General features: G+C 57.7%; 3 protein-coding genes across 9 annotated transcripts; 1 reads left to right on the forward strand and 2 right to left on the reverse strand.

Moving 5' to 3' along the window:
- Positions 1-6,494: 6,494 nt before the first annotated feature.
- Positions 6,495-9,297, reverse strand: RPL28 (ribosomal protein L28). Of its 5 annotated transcripts, XM_032612974.1 has the most exons (5): positions 9,230-9,296; positions 8,808-8,896; positions 8,590-8,713; positions 6,840-6,958; positions 6,495-6,626 (listed from the first exon to the last, which is right to left on the reverse strand). In XM_032612974.1, exons 2-5 carry the CDS (start codon positions 8,886-8,888, stop codon positions 6,537-6,539), a joined length of 414 nt encoding a protein of 137 aa, XP_032468865.1. In that variant the 5' UTR covers positions 8,889-8,896; positions 9,230-9,296; the 3' UTR covers positions 6,495-6,536. The 5 variants fall into 5 exon arrangements, with proteins under 5 accessions (XP_032468865.1, XP_032468866.1, XP_032468862.1 ...); XM_032612975.1 differs by lacking the exon at positions 9,230-9,296 and having other exon boundaries at positions 8,808-9,229; XM_032612971.1 differs by having other exon boundaries at positions 6,501-6,958; positions 9,230-9,297.
- Positions 9,298-10,711: 1,414 nt separating this feature from the next.
- TMEM238 (transmembrane protein 238) lies at positions 10,712-11,296 on the forward strand. Its single transcript, XM_032612970.1, is given in 4 exon segments — positions 10,712-10,935; positions 10,937-11,174; positions 11,177-11,247; positions 11,249-11,296. Coding segments are annotated over 4 exon segments (534 nt in total). The 5' UTR covers positions 10,712-10,758.
- Positions 11,297-14,609: 3,313 nt separating this feature from the next.
- Positions 14,610-20,725, reverse strand: TMEM190 (transmembrane protein 190). 3 transcript variants are annotated; one of them, XM_032612927.1, is made up of 6 exons: positions 19,887-20,725; positions 19,647-19,689; positions 16,271-16,306; positions 15,221-15,346; positions 15,056-15,140; positions 14,610-14,965 (listed from the first exon to the last, which is right to left on the reverse strand). In XM_032612927.1, exons 1-6 carry the CDS (start codon positions 19,953-19,955, stop codon positions 14,650-14,652), a joined length of 675 nt encoding a protein of 224 aa, XP_032468818.1. In that variant the 5' UTR covers positions 19,956-20,725; the 3' UTR covers positions 14,610-14,649. The 3 variants fall into 3 exon arrangements, with proteins under 3 accessions (XP_032468818.1, XP_032468821.1, XP_032468822.1); XM_032612930.1 differs by having other exon boundaries at positions 17,976-19,972; XM_032612931.1 differs by lacking the exon at positions 16,271-16,306 and having other exon boundaries at positions 19,124-19,972.
- Between the last annotated feature and the right edge of the window lie 82 nt (positions 20,726-20,807).

Raw genomic sequence — 20,807 nt, forward strand, 5'->3', positions numbered from 1 at the left:
CTTCTGTTTATCTAAAGGAGAATGAAAGACAAGTCAGTGGGACAAGTCAGTGGGGTTGTATGCAATCGAAATGGACAAATCCAAACATGTATAAAGAGCTCCTACAAATCAGTAAGAAACAACACAAAAGTTGCCAAAAGCATTTGCACGAATGCTTCACAAAAGGGGAAATCCCAACGACTACCAAGCACATGCAAAGATTCCCGTCATCACTAGTGATGGGGAAAGTGCAGTGTAAACCCAAGTTGAGACCACTATGCTCCCGTGAAACTTGCCACAACGATAAGATCTGACAACGCCACGTGCAGAGCCACGGATACTCTCCTGGTCCACAGGGCGACCCTGGCAGGAGCGTGAAATGGTAAAAGTCACGTGGGGACGCAGTAGTATCTCATTACTCAGCCTTCTTGCACATGTACCATAGGCTGCAAAACCACATTTGTCCTAATTGCAAGCAGTATAAACATGCTTGTATATTCAAGGAGCAATACTATACAACACAAAAGTAGTGAGTGGACCATCACTACTTCCAGCAGCGTGGAAAACGACAGCAGCCTAACAAGCAAGTCACAGGAGACCCACAGTCTGAATGCCTTCGCACACAATTCCAAAGCCGTCAAAACCAAGCTGTGCTGCTAAACACACATACCTTGGCGGTAAAGCTGTAAAAGCAAGCAGATTGTTTCCCTAAAGCTCAGGATACTGGTTACCTCTAGCCAGTAGGAAGCCCACGAGGGAAGTGTATAAATGTGTTCTGTGTGCTTTTCTCTGTGTCTGCTACATTTCAGAATTTTAACAACATGAAGAAGCTCGTTGAGATATGGACCAATCTCCAAAATATGTGAGAAAGAGCAAAACGCAAATGCTGTACCAGATACGCTACCATTTCTGTTCCTTTTTGTTTGTTTTAATTTTGTTTTAAATAGGATGTGGGACTTCCCTGGTGGCGCAGTGGTTAAGAATCTGCCTGCCAATGCAGAGGACACGTGTTCGAGCCCTGGTCCGGGAAGGTCCCACATGCCGCGGAGCAACTAAGCCCGTGCACCACAACTACTGAGCCTGCGCTCTAGAGCCTGCAAGCCACAACTACTGAGCCCACATGCCACAACTACGGAAGCCCTCCCGCCTACAGCCTGTGCTCCACAAGAGAAGTCACCACAATGAGAAGCCTGTGCACCGCAACGAAGCCCCAACGCAGCCAAAAATAAATAATAGGATGTGTATTTGCTTGCATATTCATCGAATGCCTCCAGAAGGTTACATTAGCACCTGCAAATACTGTCCCAAGAAAGGAGAGCTTGGAATACCATGTGCACGTTACCCATTCAAAAAACAGACTTAAGGAAAAAAAAAGCAAGCAAAGACTTGACTTGTTTTAATTTTAAAGGTAACAAGAGCTTCTTCAGTGAAACGGCTCCCTCTCATTCCCATCTCCCCACACCCAATTCCCTTAATCAGGGACAACCAGTGTCAGCAGGTTCCTGTGTATTTTTCTGGGGAAATTCTATGCAAACATAAGCAAATTTAAGCATATGTTCTTTTTATTTTATTTTTATTTTTTGGCCACACCATGCTGCCTGTGGGATCTTAGTTCCACGACCAGTGATTGAACCCGCTCCCTCGGCAGTGAAAGCGTGGAGTCCTAACCGCTGGACCGGCAGGGAATTCCCATAAACCATAAACATATATTCTTTTACGTCCAGCGTTTCATGTGTATAACACAGCACGTCGCACCTGAGTTTTTTGACTTAGCACATCTTGGCCATCTGTCCTGCAGCACTCACAGCCATTCCCTGCCCTCAGCTGTGCCCTAATGTATGTCACACTGAGCTGGAAGGAATGACCTTTGTGCATGGATCCCATGGCACACAAGGAACAGAGTCAACCTTTTCAAGTGACATCCCTGTGCCAGAGGGCACATTCATTTGTAATTCTGTACAGACATGGTCAAACTGTTCCCCGTGGGTTCGTACCAATTGACGCTGTCAGTGACGTAAGTGTGCCCATCACCCCCACAATGGCCTTAAGCGCACTTTGATTTTTACCCAACTTTTGGGTGTTTCTCAACCTGAGAGGTGAACACTATCTTAATCTATCTTTAAAAGACTTTTTTTTACAAGTCTTGGGGTTACACAGAAATCGTGAAGACAATAGTGTCCCCCCTCCCCCACCCTTGGGTGCATCTCCTCCATAAATGCTACACTAAGCGAAGGTACTGAAACAAATGTGCTGGTTTTGCTGTGAGAACCTGGCCAAGGGCCACGGGGGTAACATACAGTCAGGGTGAACTCAGCAGGCCTGGGGTGCTCAAGGCCCACAGGTGGATGATTGTGAACAGTTTTCAAGATGAAACACAAGGGACTTCCCTGGCGGCCCAGTGGTGAGGACTCTGCACTTCCACCGCAGGGGCCACGCGTTCAATATCTGGGCAGGGAACTAAGATCCCACATGCCAGGCGGCATCGTCGGATCCGGGGCTGGGATCCTGGGCTCCTTGCTTGTCTCCAAACCACGTGCTCATGTCATTTTCATAATTAAAGACTTTAAAGAATAGATTTTATTACAGCAAATGACTACAAGAGAAACAAAGAGATTTTTTAAATTCCTGGACTGGGAAGAAACAGCCTGGAGGGAATGCAGCAGAGGACACAGCGGTGTATTCACAGAACTCATGTAGACTGGGAGCCACGGGCACTAGCGTGTGTGGATTTGTCCTCAAAGTGGTCGGAAAAACACGAGCATTGTTTTGTGTACAAATAGTTATAGACATGGGAACACATTTGTAATTGTTTTGAGTCCATCCGCTCAAGATAATTTATAATAAACTGTTCGTTCATGCAAGGAAGATTTGTGGGCTTGTCCTGGCCGGCCATGTTACAAGCTTTCTGCACATTTAACCACAAGGACTTAGGAAGTAAGGTCTATTCATATGCACGTGTCACAGGCACAGAGGTTGAGGAGTGATGGAGCCCTGATGTATCCGTGAAGATGGAACTATAATCAAGGCCATCCCTTCCCACGAACAGAGCATGTCTCAGCCCCGAGTTTCCACTGCTCTGAGTGACCTTGCGCGGGGTAGCTGCCAAAGGTGCGCCCTACACTCTGCAGACATTCCCCGGATTAGTACTGGAGACAACAGCAGCAAACTAAACCAAGATCTCTGCATTGCGGAGCCCTGAGGAATCAGACGCCTGAAACCACCTTATTGTTTCATCTGTAGGGAAACTGAGGCGCAGAGAGACTAGTGACTCACGCAAGCGCAGGAGCTGGCACATGTGGAACTGGAGGAGGATGCTGTGGGTGGTGGGGGACGGGAAGGGTGCGGGCATCTCTCTGGGCACTTGCCTGTAATCTCACTGCCTCCTGGCCCCACTGTTCCTGCCGAGAAGCCAGCAGTTAGTCTTACTGCAGCTCCCTTGCACGTGAGGTGCTCTTCTCATGCTTTCCAGATTCAGCGTTTTTACTATGATGTGTCTGGGTATTTATGATTTTTTAAACCTTGTATTCTTTATTTGCTTTTCCAATTTCCACGCCAACATACATCACTTGCGAGAAAACAAAGTTTGCATAGATGGCCCCCCATAAGAACCACACCTGCCGCCAAGCTCTCTCCTTCCCCAGGAGGGAGATGGGCAGCTGAGGCCTGGAGTGCCTGCAGCACTGGGGCTCCAGCAGCAGAGCCTCACGACTGAGACCTGCTCCCTCCCACCAGCCCTCTCCTGGTTCCCCCTCACCGAAGTGCCATCCAGACCCCTGGCGTGGCATGCCCAGCCCAGCCACCCTTGATGGCCTGGCCATCCGCAGGGCTAGAGGTCCAGAGACTGAGCGAGGCTGTGTTATGAGGAGGAAACTGAGGCCACAGAGGGAGGTAGTTATCTTGGGGGTTCAGGTGACCAGCCGGACTCCACGTGGGCTAAGGGCCTAGAGGAGCAGGGCTCTGGGGCAGACAAGGAGAGGGACACCATCTGACGACCGGCCGCCACATGGGTGAGCAGATGCTCAGCGCTGTGTGCATGTGGTATGCTGGGGTGCCAGGCTAAGTACTGCCTCACAGGACACTCCCGCTAGATGGACTTAAGTGCTGCGGAGAAAAATGAAGCCGGTGTGGGGGTGGGTCTTGATTTTTAAGAGTGGCCAAAAGAGGGACTTCCCTGGCAGTCCGAAGTTTAAGACTTCGTGCTTCCACTGCAGGGAGCACGGGTTCGATCCCTGGTCAGGGAACTAAGAACCCGGATAGTGGCCAAAGGGGAAGAAAAGTGGTCAGGAGAGACCTCACTGCCCGGCAACATGTGCGAGTTAAGAGGCCCTGGCTCCCTGTGGGGAAGCACCTTCCAGACAGAGTAACAACTAGTGCAGATGGTCCCAGGCAGAACCGCGCTCTCTGGGTGGACAGCAAGGCGCTGGGCATCTGAGTGAAGATGGGCCCGACTAGCCAAGGCCAGGGGGCTGCCTTTCACTCGGAGTGGGATGGGAACCGTGGGAGGGTTTTGAGCAGGTATTAAGTCGCCTAAGTTCCACCTGGAACTAAGGATACCACTCCACCTGGGTTGAGGACAGACCCCAGTGGGGTGAGGGTGGATGGTCCAGGGGAGGAAGAGGGTTTGGCAGGAAGCGATCACGTTCACGGCCACAGAGGAAGGCTGGAGCAGGCAGCAGGGTGGGAAGCGGGTCAGGAACTGACCAGGTGTGTGGAGCTCCTGGGCCCCAGCACAGAGCTGTGAAGTGGGGGCAGGGTTGTCATCTCTGCACAGGGTCCTCAGGATGGCAGAGACCTGAATCCTTGGCCCATGGCATAGTGGCTGGCACATAATAGGTGCATAGGAAACACACCAGGAGCAATGATGTGGGTGACCTTTACCCGTCTGAGCCTCGGTTTCTACATCTGTAAGGCGGGGATGACACCTGCTTCATGGCACATCTGGGGTAGTCAGAGCAAACAGCCACTCCTCAAGTGTACATGTATGTACGTATATGTGTACACACGCACGCCACACGCCCATCTGAATAGAGACGCCATCCAGCTTGTCATAGGCTTAAACCGCTACACCAACAGCTAATTACCACACTTACCTGCATTCTTTAACCCAGGGGTCCTCAAACCCCGGGCTGTGGACTAATACTGGTCTGCAGCCTGTTAGGACTGGGCTGCACAGCAGATGAGAGGCAGAAAGCAAAGCTTCATCTGCTGCTCCCCATGGCTCGCGTTACTGCCCAAACCATATTCCCCTCCCCCAGTCCCTGGAAAAATGGATTTCCACAAAACCAGTCCCTGCTGCCAAAGAGGTTTGGGACCGCTGCTTTAGCCCACTGAATTCTGACCAGAGGCAGAGAGCTCCAGTTACTTGCCCAAGGCCACACAGCTAGCAGCTGAGCTGGCAGAAGGACCCAGGCAGGTGCCCAGTGGCAGTGCCTACAAGGACCACGTCTCGGTTGTAATAAACACAAGGAAGCAACCAGGAGAACCGACGTTAGACCCAGTGGTCAGAAAAGACCTCTGAGGAGACAGAGCTGTGCAGCCTGGGGGAGGGCTGGAGAGAAGGCTGCGCTGGAGCAGTCAGGAGCAGCTGAGGGCAGTCACCTGCTAAGAGCAGGAAGCAGGTGAGGGACGGTGCTGCAGGGACGCTGGGCTCACCCCCAGTGCAGCAGGAGGCAGAAACACTTGGCCAGGTGGGCTCCTCGCCGAAAAACGGCTGTTTAAGGACATGCCTGCTGGCAGGAAGCCTGAGGCTGCCACCTTCCTCCTGGGTGGCGGGTGCAGCTTATGTCCCCCCCCCCCCCCCAGGTGTGGACAGAGTCCCACAGGCTTCTGGACTCAGGAGCTGCACTGGTGTCCCTGAGTACAGTTCTGGGCCCAGACCAAAGGCCAAGGCATACTGAGGGCCCTGTCCACCCCCAAGTCCTAGGATGCTCACTTCACACCTGCAGAGCCCCCTGGAGAGGCTGAGCTGCCCCAGGACCCACAGTGGGAGGGGAGGGCCAGCCTGCCTCAGGCTGGAAGAGGCTGGGGTCCCAGACAGCAAAGACCCAGACTGTAAATGCTTCCTCCTTCAAAGGCCACACTGCCAACACTGCTGTGACACAGGCCACAGAACTATACAGAAGGTGCGCTGACCCTTGGTCTAGATGCCCACCCCTCGGGAACCTTAGACTAAATGTTAAAAAATCAAAAATTTCCACCTAATGTCTCTCCTGAGGCTTTGTCATGCATCAGCGGAGGATGAGATCATGCCGATTCTAGATTTTACTTAACCTGCAGTTCCTTTTTTTGCGGTACTGGACAATCACCTCTGAGCGTCAAATGTAAAAATTCACACCAACGCCAGCCCTCCGTGATGGGCAGAAACGATGGGCCAAGGACACACACAAAAGCTGGGGCTCAGCTCCCCCACCTGGACCTGGTCCCTCCAGACTCAAGACACTGGGACAACTGCGTGCTGCGGGCTGGTAGGGGAACCCCTGGGGACATGGCCTGGAGGGCAAGGAGGTTGCGGCAAGTCAGCTGACAGCTTTATTGCATTGGGGAAGGGGACAGATTGCTCAGGAGCTCTTGGTGGGGCGGGTCCGCTTCCTCTTCACCATCACAGGCTTCTGGCTGCGCAGGATGGCGCTGGCTCTGCGGATGGCAGCCTGGGAGGCGAGGCGGCCTCAGGTCACCCACCCCACCAGCTGTGCCCCCCACCCCCACATGCCTCCCAGATGGGCAACGGTCCCTCTTTCCCAGAGCGCAGGTCCAGCTCCAGTCACCAGAGGGCCGTCCTTCACAGCACTGGCCAGGCTCCCTGGGTCCCCACTGTGTAGTTGCCTCCACCACCTGGCATCAGCTCTCCAGCCCCCACTCACCATACGCAAATCCGGGCGGTACTTGTTCTTTCGGATCATGTGCCGGATGCTGCTGAGGGTGGCCCGGGCATTCTTGTTGATGGTGGTCCGCACGTAAGAAGTGGCCGGCTTTCGCTGGCCTGGTGGGGTGGGGAGATGAGGAGCCCCAGGGGTCAGACGGTCTGGACCTTTGGTGCCCACCCCCAGGGTGAGGGCACAATCCCACCCAGAGAACCTGAGTGCCCAGACTGTGTGAGCCTGGGAGGCAGCCCCATCTCCAGGCATCAACTTACAGGACAATGGCAAGGACAACCACAGGCGAGGCCCTGCACCTGTATAGGCGTCTCCTCCCCAGCCTGCCCCTGAGACACAACACTGTTCATCTCACTGGACAGAAGTGGAAGCAGACGCAAAAGGACCAGGACTCCCTTGCCCAAGGTCCCATGCACAGTTGTGTGACTCCAAGGAGAGCCTGGGTGAGGTGGGCACTTGGCACCATGCTGACCAGGTGGCGAGCGCTCCCCAGAAAGCAGCTCTGGCTCCTCTCCCTTCCGCACCTTCCTGGGCCCTAGCTACCGGCTCAGCAACAAGTGTCTAAAACGCCAAGCTGTGAGGCTGGGGTGATGTGGAGCCACGGGAGGACCAGGGTAAGAAGAGTCCTGGGGAAAACACCTGCCCCTCACCTGTGCACAGGTAGAGTTGGACTCCCCTGCCCAGGATAAAAAGGAAAACACCCCCTTTATTGTGCCAAAGAGCTGATGGGGTCCCGGCTAGGATCCTGTGCTCCTGGGTTTCCCCCCAGATGCCAAGGTCCCTGTACCATACTGGGGATTTGATGTTAGCCTTCTGACCCCAGAGGAGAGCCCATGTTACCTCCTCAGGTCAACCAGATTCCTGACAGCCGAGGAAAAGCCACCCAACAATCCAAGAAGGGAAAGCAAAGTTTTTGGGACCCAGCGCACCAGAACAGGGTTCTCAGGAGTGTGGGAACCTGAGAAGCCCAAAAGCATAAATAACTGGTTGCTCCCGGGTCTGTGCTTCTGGGAAGGGAGGTTAACCGCCTTCCCCCTGAGAACAGAAGGCAGCAGATGTGGCTGCTGCTGTCAGTGAACAGGACACAGGGCTCAGAACCCAAAGAGAAACCGGTCCTCATCAGGGATCCGGGAAAAAGCTCATTCTTATCTGTTAAAACCCACTGCCCATCTACAAACAAAAAGTGTTGCGGGTGTGATACCATGACTCAGCTATTACCAAGACACACCCCTGCCTCCCCTTGACCTCCTCTAAGAGTCTAAAAGAGCCTGTCTGGGCCTGAGACACAGGGAAGTGGGATGCTGAGCGCCCCATTCTGAGTCCTTGAAGCCAGAATGGGAGCCAAACTGCTGCTTCAGACCCAAGCTGTCACTTCCTATGCGGGAGCTAGAAGGCGGCTCCCCATCTGTTTACCTGAATTTTCCCACCGGTGGAGACAGACTTCCACCTGCTTCAAGGATTTATTCTGAAAACATCATCAAACCGTGCAACCCTGTAATTTAACCCTGACAAGCAACCAGCGGACTTCAGGTGCTTTTAATTTCTCCACTTTTTAGATGATAAGCTCACATACTGGTGGGCTAGCTTGGAGAGGAACCAGCCCCCCAGGTAAACGTCCTGACCACAGGAATCCTCCATTCAATAGCAGAACCACTCCCGCGGCCCGACAGTAAAAAACCACAGCCCCCTGCCCCGGATGGGGGTCTGCTGCCTGGGCCCAACCAGGGCAAATGCTCACCGGATCTCCGCTTCATGACCACCACGACCCCTTTGCCGTCCGCCGCCGGCTCCACGCCCACAGTCTTGCGGTGAATGAGCCCGTTGTAGCGAAAAGAGTTGCGGGCCTTCAGGTTATTGGGCTCCTGGAAGAAGGACGCAACGCGGTCGTGAAGAGAAAGGGGACACAACAATCGTAAAGGTCCCTCCCTCCGACCCAGCCGTCGGGGCCCCGCTTACGGTGCTGTACGTCTGCTTATTCCTCTTGATCAAGAAACTGGAGCAGTTCCGCACGACCATCCATTGCAGGTGCGCGGACATGGCGGCAGCTGCGGAGAAAGGGGCGCGGGAAAACGTCAGGGGCACAGCAGGCCGACGCCGGACAACAGAGGAAGGCTGCATTTGGGGACCGGGCGAATGGGAGCACCGCGTGGGCCGAGAGCGCCTAGAAATTTGCCAGGCGGGGCTGGGCGGCCTAAGGTGGAAGCGCTAACCGGGGCGGCCGAGACTAACTGCGGAGGACGAGAGATGAGAATCCACAGCGACCTAAGGCGGCGGGGCCGGGGTGAAGCCAAGAGCGCGAGAGGCGCAGTGAGAGAGGCAGACAGGGGCACAGACACCCGGTGGCAGGCGCGAGAGGCGGTCACGCGGACGCAACTCACCTCCTCTCGTGGCGGCGACCGGATACGGAAAGAGGCAGGCGGGGGCGGGGCGACGCCTTTAATAGCAACACGCATTTCCGCTTCCTCTCAGGGTACGCGCGCGCCGTCGCCTGTCCCCGCCTCCTTCCGCCCGCCTCCGAGGCAGCTCGTTCGGCTATTTCCTCCAGTCAGTCTCAAACCGTTCGGGAACTTTCGGACCTCTTCGGCTGGGGACCCGAGGGCGTGTTCTCGACGCGGAGTTGGTACAGTTCCGAGGGCCCTTCGTGTGTTTTCGGAACTCCACGGCTGGATTTCCGAGGGTGTCCCTTTCCAGAAGTCCCAAGTCCCCTTCCTCAACGGCTTCTCTCCAATATTGCCACTCAGAGCTTGGCACAGGATGGGTGCTCAATAAACATTTGTTTTATGAATGAACTTGTTAGTGCGTGAACTATTTAAACCACACAGGGACTTCGGGTGCTTCCAGGTTCTTCGTAGGCCCTTCCAGGTTCTTCGTAGACCCTCGGCTATTCCCGACGAAGGCGGCAGGCTCGGTCGGACATTTTCGGAACTCTCCGGAAACACTCTTCCGAAGGGCGGCCGGCTTCCCTCTTATTGGCCCATGCCCGCTTCGAATCTCTTCGGAAACACTCGGTCTCCATTCGGCCATGTTCGGAAACCTTCGGCTAACCCCGGGAGCTCCCTCTCAATTCGCCCTCCCCAGTGTCCTCTTAAGCTCCTACACTATTTCGAGTCTAGAGAGAAGCCGGGCGGACCCTTCTCGCAGACTGCCACCCATTTCCTCTAAGGGCGAGGTGTGTTTGGAGGAAAAGAGATTTGCCTGGGAAAGGTCTTGGTTTCTTTAGGGCCTGCATACCTGTTCGCCCAGCTTATTTCCTGTGCCTCGCGGACTCCGGCCCTATTCTCCCCCTCCATTCCGCCCTATGTCACACCCATTACACTTTAGGGAAGTTTATTTTCTGTTGTCAGGGTCCTCTTTAAGGGGCAGGAGCCTCGCCTGATATACCTCTGAGTCCTCAGCCTCACCAGCACAGGGCCTGGAGAGACTCCAAGTGAACAGAAGGAATGACGGTGCTTTATGTCACCTCCATTAGGGCACCTTGAGTTGTGCTTATGTCCAGAAACTCCTTGAGGGCAGGGGCCTTGTCTGGCCCATCTCTGTGCCCTTGGACTTCGCCATAATGAGTCCTGACAGTCCAGAGGCCCCAGGAGAAATCTGAGCAAACAGGAATGTTGGGGTTTGCCCTGCTGCCTCTATTAGAGCACCCCGGATTTTCACCATGCGCTGCTTCAGGCTCCTTACGATGCAGGGGCCCTGGGCCGCACTAATCTGTGCGCCCAGCTGCCCCCAGCATCGGCTTCTGAGGGCCAGGGCGCCCTCGGGCCGGGCCCGTCCGCACCCAGCCCAGCTCAGGTGACCAGGCGGGTGCCGGGCACACCTGGCGCAGTCCCCTGACCCCGCCCCGGACCGGGCCGCACCCGGAACGCGGAACGCTCTCCGTCGGAGCCAGCCGCTGCGGTGGAGCAGGTCCATGGCGGCGGTGTCGGCGGTGTGCGCCTCGCAGGGGCCCCCGCCGGGCGCACCGTCCCCGCCGGCGAGCGCGCCTGTGCCCGCGTCCGGCCTGGGCCGCTGCCGGTTGGCGCTGCTGCTGGCCGTGGCGATGGACGTGGCGGGCATGGCGGCGCTGCTGACCGGCGTGTTCGCGCAAGTTGCAGGTGCGCGGCCGCGACTTCGGCGACCTGCTCATCTACTCGGGCGCGCTGCTCGTCTTCCTAAGCCTGCTCGGCTGGATCCTCTGGTACACCGGCAACATCGAGATCTCGCGCCAGGAGCTAGAGCGCGACTACGGCCTGCGGCCCTCGGCGCTCGCCCGCCTCGCGCGAAAGCTCTCCCGCCGCTGGTCGGCGCCGGCTTCCTCCTCCGCCGGCCGGCGCGCCGCGCCCGGCGCCTGGGAGCGCGCCCCGCCGCCCGCACGCCCCAGCCGCCCGCCGCCGGCTCCCGCCGCGTGCGCCTGCAGCTCGGCCGCGCTCGAGGCCGGGCCTGGGGCGGCGTGTGCGAGCAAAGAGTGAGCCCGAGGTGAGGGGCGGGAGCGGGGCGGGCAGAGGGGAGAGATGGAGGGACCGAGGACAGGAGGGGAGAAGGAGGGACAGCGGGAGAGATTGAAGGCGGACGGAGAGCTGGAGAGGTAGTGCGAGGGAGGGAGGGAGGGAGGGAAGGACAGAGGGGAGAGATGCAGAGACATCAAGGAGAGATGGAAATGGAGAGGGAAAGGTGCAGAGACAGAGACAATGGGGAGAGAGAGACAGGTAGAGGTCAAGATTGGAAGGCAGAGAAGCAAAGACTAGCAGAGACCCAGAGGATGAAGACCTAGAGACAGTAGGCATGGGTCAGACTGGGGAGAGACAAATGAGACCCTGCCCCCAGACGTGCGTGAGGGCTGGAGAGTCACCTTTAGCTCCACCAACACTTGGAGATTATTCGTCCGTGTGCACCAGTCCCCAGGTGCACCGAGTCCTACTTCCCATTTAATCCTCCAAGTGTAGCAGAGTCTCTGAGGTCACTGCTATTACTATCCCCATCCCAGGGAGGACACTGAGGCCCCAAAAGGTGCCACCTCTTGCGAAAGGGGAGGTACCTGTTGCACTCTCCAGAGTGCACTCCTCCACCAGAGACCTGCTATGGCTCCCTGTTGCCCTCTGGTCAAATGCAAGCCGCTCACTCTGTGTGTGTTTGCCACATCTCAGCCCCACATCTCCTGCCTTCTCTGTGGTTAGAATGACCTCCCTCAGTCCACGATGGCCAGGCTGTCTCACACCAACTGGCCTCTGTCCATGCCTTCACCTACACTGGGGGTGCCCTTGTTGTCTGCACTCCACTCAGAAAACTTACCAGGTGTCTTTTCAGATCCAACTGAACTTCAGTGCCTTTCTCTGGGTCTTCACATTGTCTGAGTTACCCTTGTTATTGCTTGTATCACTGTGTGTTGTATGTGTGTGTGCTGATACTGTCACTCCCACCCAACAGGGAGCCCCTGGAGGGTAAGGCCTGGGTCCCTGGTGTCTTTGTTCTTAGCATGCCCCAGCAGAGAGTGAACTCAGGAAGTCAGAGGTTGATGATCCGGTGGGTGGGTGGATGGATGGATGGATGGATTGGGTTGATGAATGAGTGGATGGATAGATTGATTGATGGATGGATGGGTAGATGGAGTTGTGGGTGGATAGGTGGGTGGGTGGGTGGATAGAGGGATAAATGGATGAATTGCTTGATGGATAAATAGGTGGTGGATGGGTGGATGTAGTTGGATTGATGGATGGATAGATGAGGGTTAGATGGATGGATAAATTGGTTGATGGATGGGTGGGTGGATGGATGGATATGGTGGGATTGATGCTGGTAGATGGGTGAATGCGGGGTTGTATGGATGTTTGGACAGATGGGTAAGTAGATAGATGAGAGGATAGATGCGTTGGTGGGTGGGTGGATGGATAAGTGAAACAATGGATGGATGAGTGACTGAATCAGTTTCTCAAATGGGGGTTACATAAAAGAATTAAATTCTAATGCCCTAAGACATTCTTTATAGGTGATGAATTAACTTTCCTTCTATGCATCCAGAAGGACAGTTATATACCCTTTTTTTGTGAGAATTTTGAAAATAGTCCAGTCGTATGCTATGTTCTGTGGTTCAGATGAGGAAACAGTTTATGCACAGATGAAGCGAGCTGAGCTAACACAGAATTTGGCATACAATGCAGAAATAACCACCTGCGGTTAAAATTACCCCTGGAAACACTTTACCTTGCCCAGAAGTCTAACACAGCTGGGTAGACCTCTGCTGCTAGAACCACTTGCCAGAAACTGGCCAAGCTGACCGGCCTGTAGGCCCCTCTTAGAAGGAAAACGGGCCTGTCCAAACACAGGACTCCATAATGGCAGGGTGAGGTGATTCCAGCCCATGAGGGACAGAGAACTGGAATTTTAACAGAGGGTCCTGTAGGTCCTGGCTCTGGTCACTTCTCTCTGCCTCTGGGACCAAAATTAGTTGAGAAGATGTGCAGAGCCAAACCCATCCTATGTCATTTCTCCCCCCATTTCACCTTCTCTGTCTCTGCCTGTCTTTCTCTTTGTCCCTGTGTCTGTCTGTCTTTTTTTTATCCTTTGTGCCTCTATCCTTCCCTCGACATATTTGTCTCCCCCTCTCTCTTTTTTTGTGTGTAAGTCTCTCCGTCTCTGCCTTTCCTTGCCTCTCATTCCCCACCTTGTACCACTGAGTTCCGGTGAGTTAAAGGCACAGTCGCCTGCCGCAAGTCAGGGCACGGAGTAATGAAGGAGCCAATGAGCAAGTGCGTCAGTCAATTGTGAGGGACTGAAGCGGGAGGAAAGGGCTCCTTCTCCTGGGTGGTGGTCCTGGGATGCAGGGATACACGCAGGGGTCCTGAGCAGCCACTAACCCCATCCTCCCTCCTACAGACGAACGCATGGCCACACCTGTCAGGACACGATGGAGATGTGCAGCTGCCCCATCACCATCTGGCTGCCAGGATGCCTACCTGTCCTCCATCTATCCTCCCCTGGATAAAGGGCTCTGCCTCACTGTGCTTCATATCTGTCTGGAGAGGGATGGCACTTGGGGCAGGGTGTGAGGGAGGGGCTGCCCAAGCCCTTGGGGACCTAGGAGCCTAGCTCCACGCTGTCGCCTCATGGAGGGGGACAGGAGTGGGGGGCAAGGATCTCAAGCCCAGACCCACCCCCTGAGTCCAGACCTCCCTCAGCCCAGGTTCCTCTGTTAGTTTGAGGTCCCCAGAGATGCAGACAGAGGGATGAAGACGTGCAAGATATTTGTTGGGGACATACTTATGGAGGGTAGGTTGGAGTAGCTCTGTTACCTGAAAAAGGAGGGGCGGAGGAAAGAGGACTGAGCGCGATGAGTCTTCAACTGTAATGAAGTTCCAGGAAAATTTCCGTGCCACCACTAGGGAGTCTGAGAGCTATAGTCGTCCAGTGTTCGTTCGTGGGAAGCAAGGCAAATGCCTGCTGGCCCAAGGGCGGCAGGACCCCAAGGGCAGGCAGCAGAGGCTGTCAGGCAGCGGCAGAAGGACAGCTGAGGGGCACGGTGGTCCATGTCCCCCCAGCCCAGCTGCAGTCCCAGCCCAGGCCACCCACAACTCACCCAAGCCCCTCAGTCCAGACCCCCGTAATCACAGCCCAGGACCTACACTCAACTCAGGACCCCCATCAGCTCAGGCCTCCCCCCGTCAGCCCAAGTTCCCCTCAGCTCGGATCCTCCCCACTTACCCCTGGACCCCAGATGCCCGTCAGCTCACACCCTGCATGATCACAGCCCAGGCACCCCCCAAAACACACACACACACACACACACACATACACTCTATCTCTCTCTCTCTCTCTCTGCCTCCGGGTCTTATCCGTCTCCTGCTTCATGCTTCTCAGAAAAGAGACCATGCATCTCTGTGCTATATCTGTATTGAGGGATCCCTCCAGGGGTGCCCCTAATCTTCCTCCTCCCCTGTTTCCGTTTCTTCGCCCCCCTTCCGTGCCCTTCCTCATCAGTGCCCCCTGAGACGTCCAGGGCCCCCTCTGTGGGTATGCTGCCAATGGACGCCATCTTCTTTTCGCTCCGTGTCCGGTCCTTGGGTAACAGAGAGACGGTCTGGGATAGGTTGCACTTGCTCTTCAGGAACCACGGCAGCCGCAGCATATCCCGCCGCTTGGCCCACCTGGCAGGGAGGGGACACCCTCAGCTGTGCCGTCCACCTGGCCCCGCCCGCCAGGGCAGGGGAGCCCCCCCGAGCCCCGACCCCACTCACCAGAACAGGCAGATGCTGGAGATCAGGAAGAGGAGGCCTCCGCACATCCAGCTAAGTGCCCACATGTGCTTCCTCTGCATGTTTTCTGCACAAAGCAGGGAGCTGTGAGACCAAGGGGTCCCTGCCACCAGCCCCCCCCAGGGGCCCCGGCTCCCCGGCACACACCATCCGGCTGCTGGTGGTAGCAGACCCCATCGTGGTAGCAGCATCGTAGACGCAGACAGAGATTCGGGTTCTCAATTGCCACCTGGCCCCCACAGCTCTCCCGGTCCCAGACATCTCCCTCACAGCCTGGGGACCAACGCGAGGAGCAGATTTCCTCACAGAGCCTAACCCCATACCAGGCTCTGGGGCTGCCGGCCTAGTGCTTACTTCATGCGGGACCCTGGACTCCAGGCCCCCAGCCCCTCCCCCCTCAGACCCAGGGGTCCAGGCCCCCAGCTCCTCCTTCCTCAGACCCAGGGATCCGGGTCCCCAGGCCCTCCTCCCTCAGACCCAGGGGTCCAGCCCCCAGACCCCTCCTCCCTCAGACCCAGGGGTCCAGGCCCCCGGCCCCTCCTCCCTCAGACCCAGGGGTCCAGGCCCCCGGCTCCTCCTTCCTCAGACCCAGGGATCCGGGTCCCCAGGCCCTCCTCCCTCAGACCCAGGGGTCCAGCCCCCAGACCCCTCCTCCCTCAGACCCAGGGGTCCAGGCCCCCGGCCCCTCCTCCCTCAGACCCAGGGGTCCAGGCCCCCGGCCCCTCCTCCCTCAGACCCAGGGGTCAGGCCCCCGGCCCCTCCTCCCTCAGACCCAGGGGTCCAAGTCCCCAGCCCCTCCTTCCTCAGACCCAGGGGTCCAGGCCCCTAGCCCCTCCCCCCTCAGACCCAGGGGTCCAGGCCCCCAGCCCCTCCTCCCTCAGACCCCGGGGTCTGGGTCCCCAGCCCCTCCTCACTCAGACCCAGCGTTCCAGGTCCCCAGCCCCTCCCCCTCAGACCCAGGGGTCCAGGCCCCCAGCCCCTCCTCCCTCAGACCCCGGGGTCCGGGTCCCCAGCCCCTCCTCACTCAGACCCAGGGGTCCGGGTCCCCAGCCCCTCCTCCCTCAGACCCAGGAGCCAGGCCCCAGGCCCTCCTCCCTCAGACCAGGGGTCCAGACCCCAGCCCCTCCTCCCTTTAGACCAAGAGTCTAGTCTGGGCTCCTTATCCCCAGGGGACCCAGAGTTTCCTCCACTGCTCACTCCATGGATAGAAGAATCCCTGGATTCCATTCCCATCTGTGAAAGAAAAGAGCGGTGTTGGGAGGCTGTATGGAGGGTGAGGAGGGCCTCTGCTCAGCTCTCTGACCCCTCTCATCAGCCCCCTCACCTACTGAGCCCTGCATTAGTAGGAAGAGGCCCAAAGCAGGGATCCCAGACCCCACCATGTCGCCTCCCCAGACTCCTGGGGCCTCTGTGGGGAGAGACCTTGAAGGCCATTACCCCAGCAACCGGCTCGCCCCACCCGCCTGCCCGGCTGGCCCCCCCAAATTCTAAGTTCTATTTCTAGGGAGCCCACTTAGCAATTGGGAAGAAAGAAGGGGGGTGTCACACTGGCCTGGTCACACCTGGTTGCTAGGGAGTTGCTTCCTTAGCAACCAGGTGGAAGGGGCCTTGTGGGTGGGATGGGGCCCTGGCATTAGAAGAGCCTCCTTAGCAACCTGGGTAGAAAGCAGGTGGGAGTCTAAGACTTCTCCTCCTAGCCAACCAGGGGACCCGAGGAGTGGGCACCCTGAGACCTTCTTGCCAGGGAATCCCTCTGCTTAGTAAACATTCCTGAAAGACAGCTCCAGGTGACCCAAAGGCTCCTGAGACCTGGTTGCCAGGGAGTCTTCACCCTAGCAACCAGGGGCAGGGGGCCTGAGGCCCAGAAGACCTCACTGAGCCCCATTGTTAGGGAGGCCCCCTAGCAACCAGGAGACCTAAGAGGGCGATGAGAAAATGGGGGTCAGGCCATAGGCCAGAGCTCTTGCTCCGGAGTCCCCTGGTCCCAAAGGCATCCAGGCCTCCTGATGGGGAGGGCCAGGATCCGATAGGTCTGAGGCCCCAGGTGGTGGAGAGGGGACTCATGGGAAGGGAGCCCCTTCTAGCTGGGTCTGTTTCCCCCTCTGCAAACAGGGAAATGGGTCCGACTGGGATCCCCAAGCTTCTGGTTTGGTCCACCCCAGTGGTGGGGGAGGAGGTCAACTTGGGGGCTGGGGTGGGAACATGATCCCTCACTCTCCCCTGAACCTCCACTCAGCTTTCCAGCCAGTGAGGAGGGGACTCAGCTCTCCTGGGGCGGTGTGTCTTTGTGTCCAGATCCTGAGTCTGAGGGAAGAGGGGCTGGGGGTCTGGACACTTGGATCAGAGGAAGAGAGCATTTGGGGTCAGGACTCCCAGGTCTGAGGGAAGAGAGGCTGGGCATCTGGACCCCGGGGTCTGAGGGAGGAGGGGGAAGGGGACTAGGTCTGAGGGCAGCTGTCCAGGAGTCCAGACCCCATTTCTCAAGAAGCTCTTTGAGGCTGCCTCCCGCCCTACCCATCTCCCGTAAACATCCTGGTGGGTGCTGAGTGGGCCCAGGGTTGCCTTCGTCAGAGATGACACAGGTCCGAGGGGCTCGGCAGGGGGCCGGGGGTGGGGGTCAGAGGGGTTGTGGGGCTGAGGCCGGGCAGCTGCTGACCGTTTCCTGTGTCAACATCATCTGGACCCACTTCCCAATTCCCGGGATTCCTCAGGGATCAAGGAGGGGGTGGGGGGCGGGACCGCAGGGCCCTGGACCGCGGCTTGGGGCTGGGGGGGCCGCCGTCACGGCCCTCACCACTAATGACAGGTTTGGGCCGCCTCTGCGGCCCGCCTGCCCCGTCACCCCCCAGGGGCCAGACAGGACCCCCCAGGGACAGACAGACAGACACACACAGACTCGGACCTGCTGACCTCACACCAGCCAGCTCCACCTCACCCAGGGGCCAGCACATGAGCAAGGACCCCCTGGGGTCCCCCGTCATATCCCAGTGGCATCTCCCCTCACGGCTATCACCCCTCAGAGTCTCAGCTCCGTGTCACCCCCAGCCTTTGTCTCTGAGCCCCTGAGCTTGTCTCTGCGTCTGTATGGGTCACAATTTTTTTTTTTTTTTTTTTTTGCATCTCTGTCTCTCACTCTGGCCTCTGTGCTCCTGTCTCTTTCTGTTTGTCACAGTCATCTCCTGTCATTGTTTGTGAGTCTCCTACCCTGCCTCTCCATCTCTTTACTCGTGTCTCTGTCTTTGTCTCTCCTTGCTCTCCTTTCCACAGAAGTAGTCTGAGTGTCCTCAACCCTGGGGAAGACCCAGGAGTCCTGAGTAACCCCCACCCTCCTGTCCTGCACCCACCGGCCTCCTGCTGCCACAGTGAGGAAAGATGACCCCGCATCCCCGGGGTGAGAGGGCCGAAGCAGGCCGAGGGGACTGTCACTAGTCGGGGACTGATGACCCATGCCTAGACCCCTGACCTTCCCCAACAGAGCACTCCCCAAATTGCAGAATGGCCACAAGTTTTCTCTACCTTTCTTGAAACAAGGGTTTCGGACCTGGACACCTGCCACTTGGCTCTGAGGGAGGAGGGGGCTGAGAGCTGGACCCCTGGATCTGAGGAAGTAGGCGGCTGGGGGTCTGGACTCCTGAGTCTGAGGGAGGAGGGGCTGGGCTCTTGGACTCCTAGGTTAAAGCAATGGGGTTGGGGCCGGCAGCCCCGGTTCCTCCGGAGGTGGAAGGGGCTGCCATCATCAGATCCCTACTGTGGCTCTCAGGCTGGCCCCAGGCTCAGTCCCCCATCCCCTCAGACCAGTCCATCTCCCAGGCTGGTGGCCTGAGTCACCTTGGCTGGCCCCACCGGTCTTGGGGGGGGGGGCTACGTCAGTTCTCCCTTCACTGACGTAGCCTTGGGCCCCCCCACGCTGACTCAGCCGGAAACAGGCCCCCTGAGGGGCGGAGACCCAGTGGTCAGAGGCCTGGGTCCCAGCATGAGTAGGGGCTGGGGAGGGCCCCTGGGGGGCCCTGGCAGGGGTGGCCATGACAGAGAGGCAGAGGGAGCTCTTACCTGAAGCGATGAGGTCATGTCCCACCATGGGGGGGCTGTGACCTCACCTCCCTGGGGACCTGAGCAGTTGCCCCCCCAAGTGGTGGGGCATGGGAGGGGGAGGACTTCAGCCAGCATTCATCCTCAGAGCCCCCCTGCCCACTCAGCGGTCTCAGGGGTGGGGGGGAGGGGTGTCTGCGGGAAGACCTTTGGAAGTCCTTGTCACCTTCTGTCTTCTCACTACCCTCCACCCTTCTCTGCCACCCTTATCCTGGGGGTTGGGGTGCTCCTGGGGACTTGGGTTCCTGTCATGGTCCCTCACTCGTTCTGCCGTGAATCCCCGGGGCCAGCTCTGCTCCACGTACCTGGTACTCCCTGTGTGCATCTGTGTTGGCACCACCGTCCCCCTGAGTCTGTGTCTCCCACCCCTGCTCCCACCCCTCTCCGCATCTCCACCTCTCCACCTCTCCGCGTGGTGTCCTCCCTGCCATGTACTGGTCTCCAGCTCCCCCCACCCATCCCAGCTGCTCTCTCCGGGTCTCACCATCTCCATCTCTCCCAGGGGCTCCCTCTTTTCCTCTGTCTCCCTGGATATGTTAATAAAAATCAACGGTGAGAATAGCAATAGTTCGCATTTACTGAGAGCTGGTTGTGTGCTTTACAGGCGTGAACTCACTGTATCCTCACACAGGCTTTTGGGAGGGGGTCGTGCCCGGGGTATCCCTATTTCACAGATGGAGAAACCAAGGCACAGAGAGGTGAAGCCATGTGCCCGAGGTCTCACCTCTACTGGGTGTCTCGATGCCTCTTTCTCTTGGTCCCTGTCTCTCTGCCTCTGGTCCTCTCTCACCATGTTCCAACGTGTCTCTTGGAGAAAGGCCCCCCTCTCTCAGTCCCCACTGCTGAGTCCTCGTCATCCAGCATCACTCAGAGGATCTCTGCCCCTTGGGACTTCTCCATCTCTGTCACCCTGCCTTGTGTATCTCTTTTCTGCCGCCTGCCTCCCCTCTTTCTGGCATGCCTTTCTCTGTCCCTTTTCCTTTTGGGGGTCTCTCTGGGTCTCTCCAGACATCTCCTGCTGTTTTCATCGTGCCCCTCAAACCTCACTTTGCTCTCCTGTTTCTCTGCCTCTGCAGCGTGTCTCCTTGGCTGTCTCCATCTCTGCACCTCAGACTCCCCACCTCTGTCCCATGTCCCCATTTCTCTGTGTGTCTCTACCTCCTTGCCTGGGTCTCGGCCTCTCCATCTCTCTCTGTCCCTGGGAGTCTCTCTCCGTCTCACCTCCAACCCCCCAGGCCTGCGTCTTGTGGTCCCGTTGCCACCTCTACCCCGTCTGCATCACCCCCTGCCTCTCCATCTCTCTGCCTGTCCTGGTCCAGCCGGACCCCCACCCCGCAGCCAGGCCCCAGCTCTTGAGCTGCGCGTGTCTGCCCCGGCAGCGGCGGCGGCGGCGGCGGCGGCCGGCCGAGGAGGTGGAGGGAGGGGACGCCAATGACCTCACCAGCCCCTCTCCGACCACCCCCCCTTTCCCTTTTCAACTTTTCCAACTTTTCCTTCCGTGCCCTCCTCCGAGCGCGGCGGCGTGAGCCCTGCGAGGCAGCCGGCTCCGTCGGAATGGAAAAGGCAGGCAGGGAGGGTGAGTCAGGATGTGTCAGGCCGCCCTCCCCTGCCGCCTGCCCCCCGCCCGCCCGCCCCGGCCCCCTAT

The sequence above is a fragment of the Phocoena sinus genome, chromosome 19, assembly GCF_008692025.1.
Source record: "Phocoena sinus isolate mPhoSin1 chromosome 19, mPhoSin1.pri, whole genome shotgun sequence".
In the NCBI taxonomy this organism is placed as follows: Eukaryota; Metazoa; Chordata; class Mammalia; order Artiodactyla; family Phocoenidae; genus Phocoena; species Phocoena sinus.

Coding starts and splice junctions, on each gene's coding strand:
- TMEM190 (XM_032612927.1), bottom strand. CDS start 19,955: ATGGTGAGAGAGGACCAGAGGCAGAGAGACAGGGACCAAGAGAAAGAG. Junction 16,307..19,646: donor CCCTGGGAGAGATGGAGATG/GTGAGACCCGGA, acceptor TTTCTTTCACAG/ATGGGAATGGAATCCAGGGA. Junction 15,141..15,220: donor CTACCACCAGCAGCCGGATG/GTGTGTGCCGGG, acceptor TGCTTTGTGCAG/AAAACATGCAGAGGAAGCAC.
- RPL28 (XM_032612971.1), bottom strand. CDS start 8,888: ATGTCCGCGCACCTGCAATGGATGGTCGTGCGGAACTGCTCCAGTTTC. Junction 8,714..8,807: donor ATAAGCAGACGTACAGCACC/GTAAGCGGGGCC, acceptor TCCTTCTTCCAG/GAGCCCAATAACCTGAAGGC. Junction 6,959..8,589: donor GGTCATGAAGCGGAGATCCG/GTGAGCATTTGC, acceptor CCACCCCACCAG/GCCAGCGAAAGCCGGCCACT.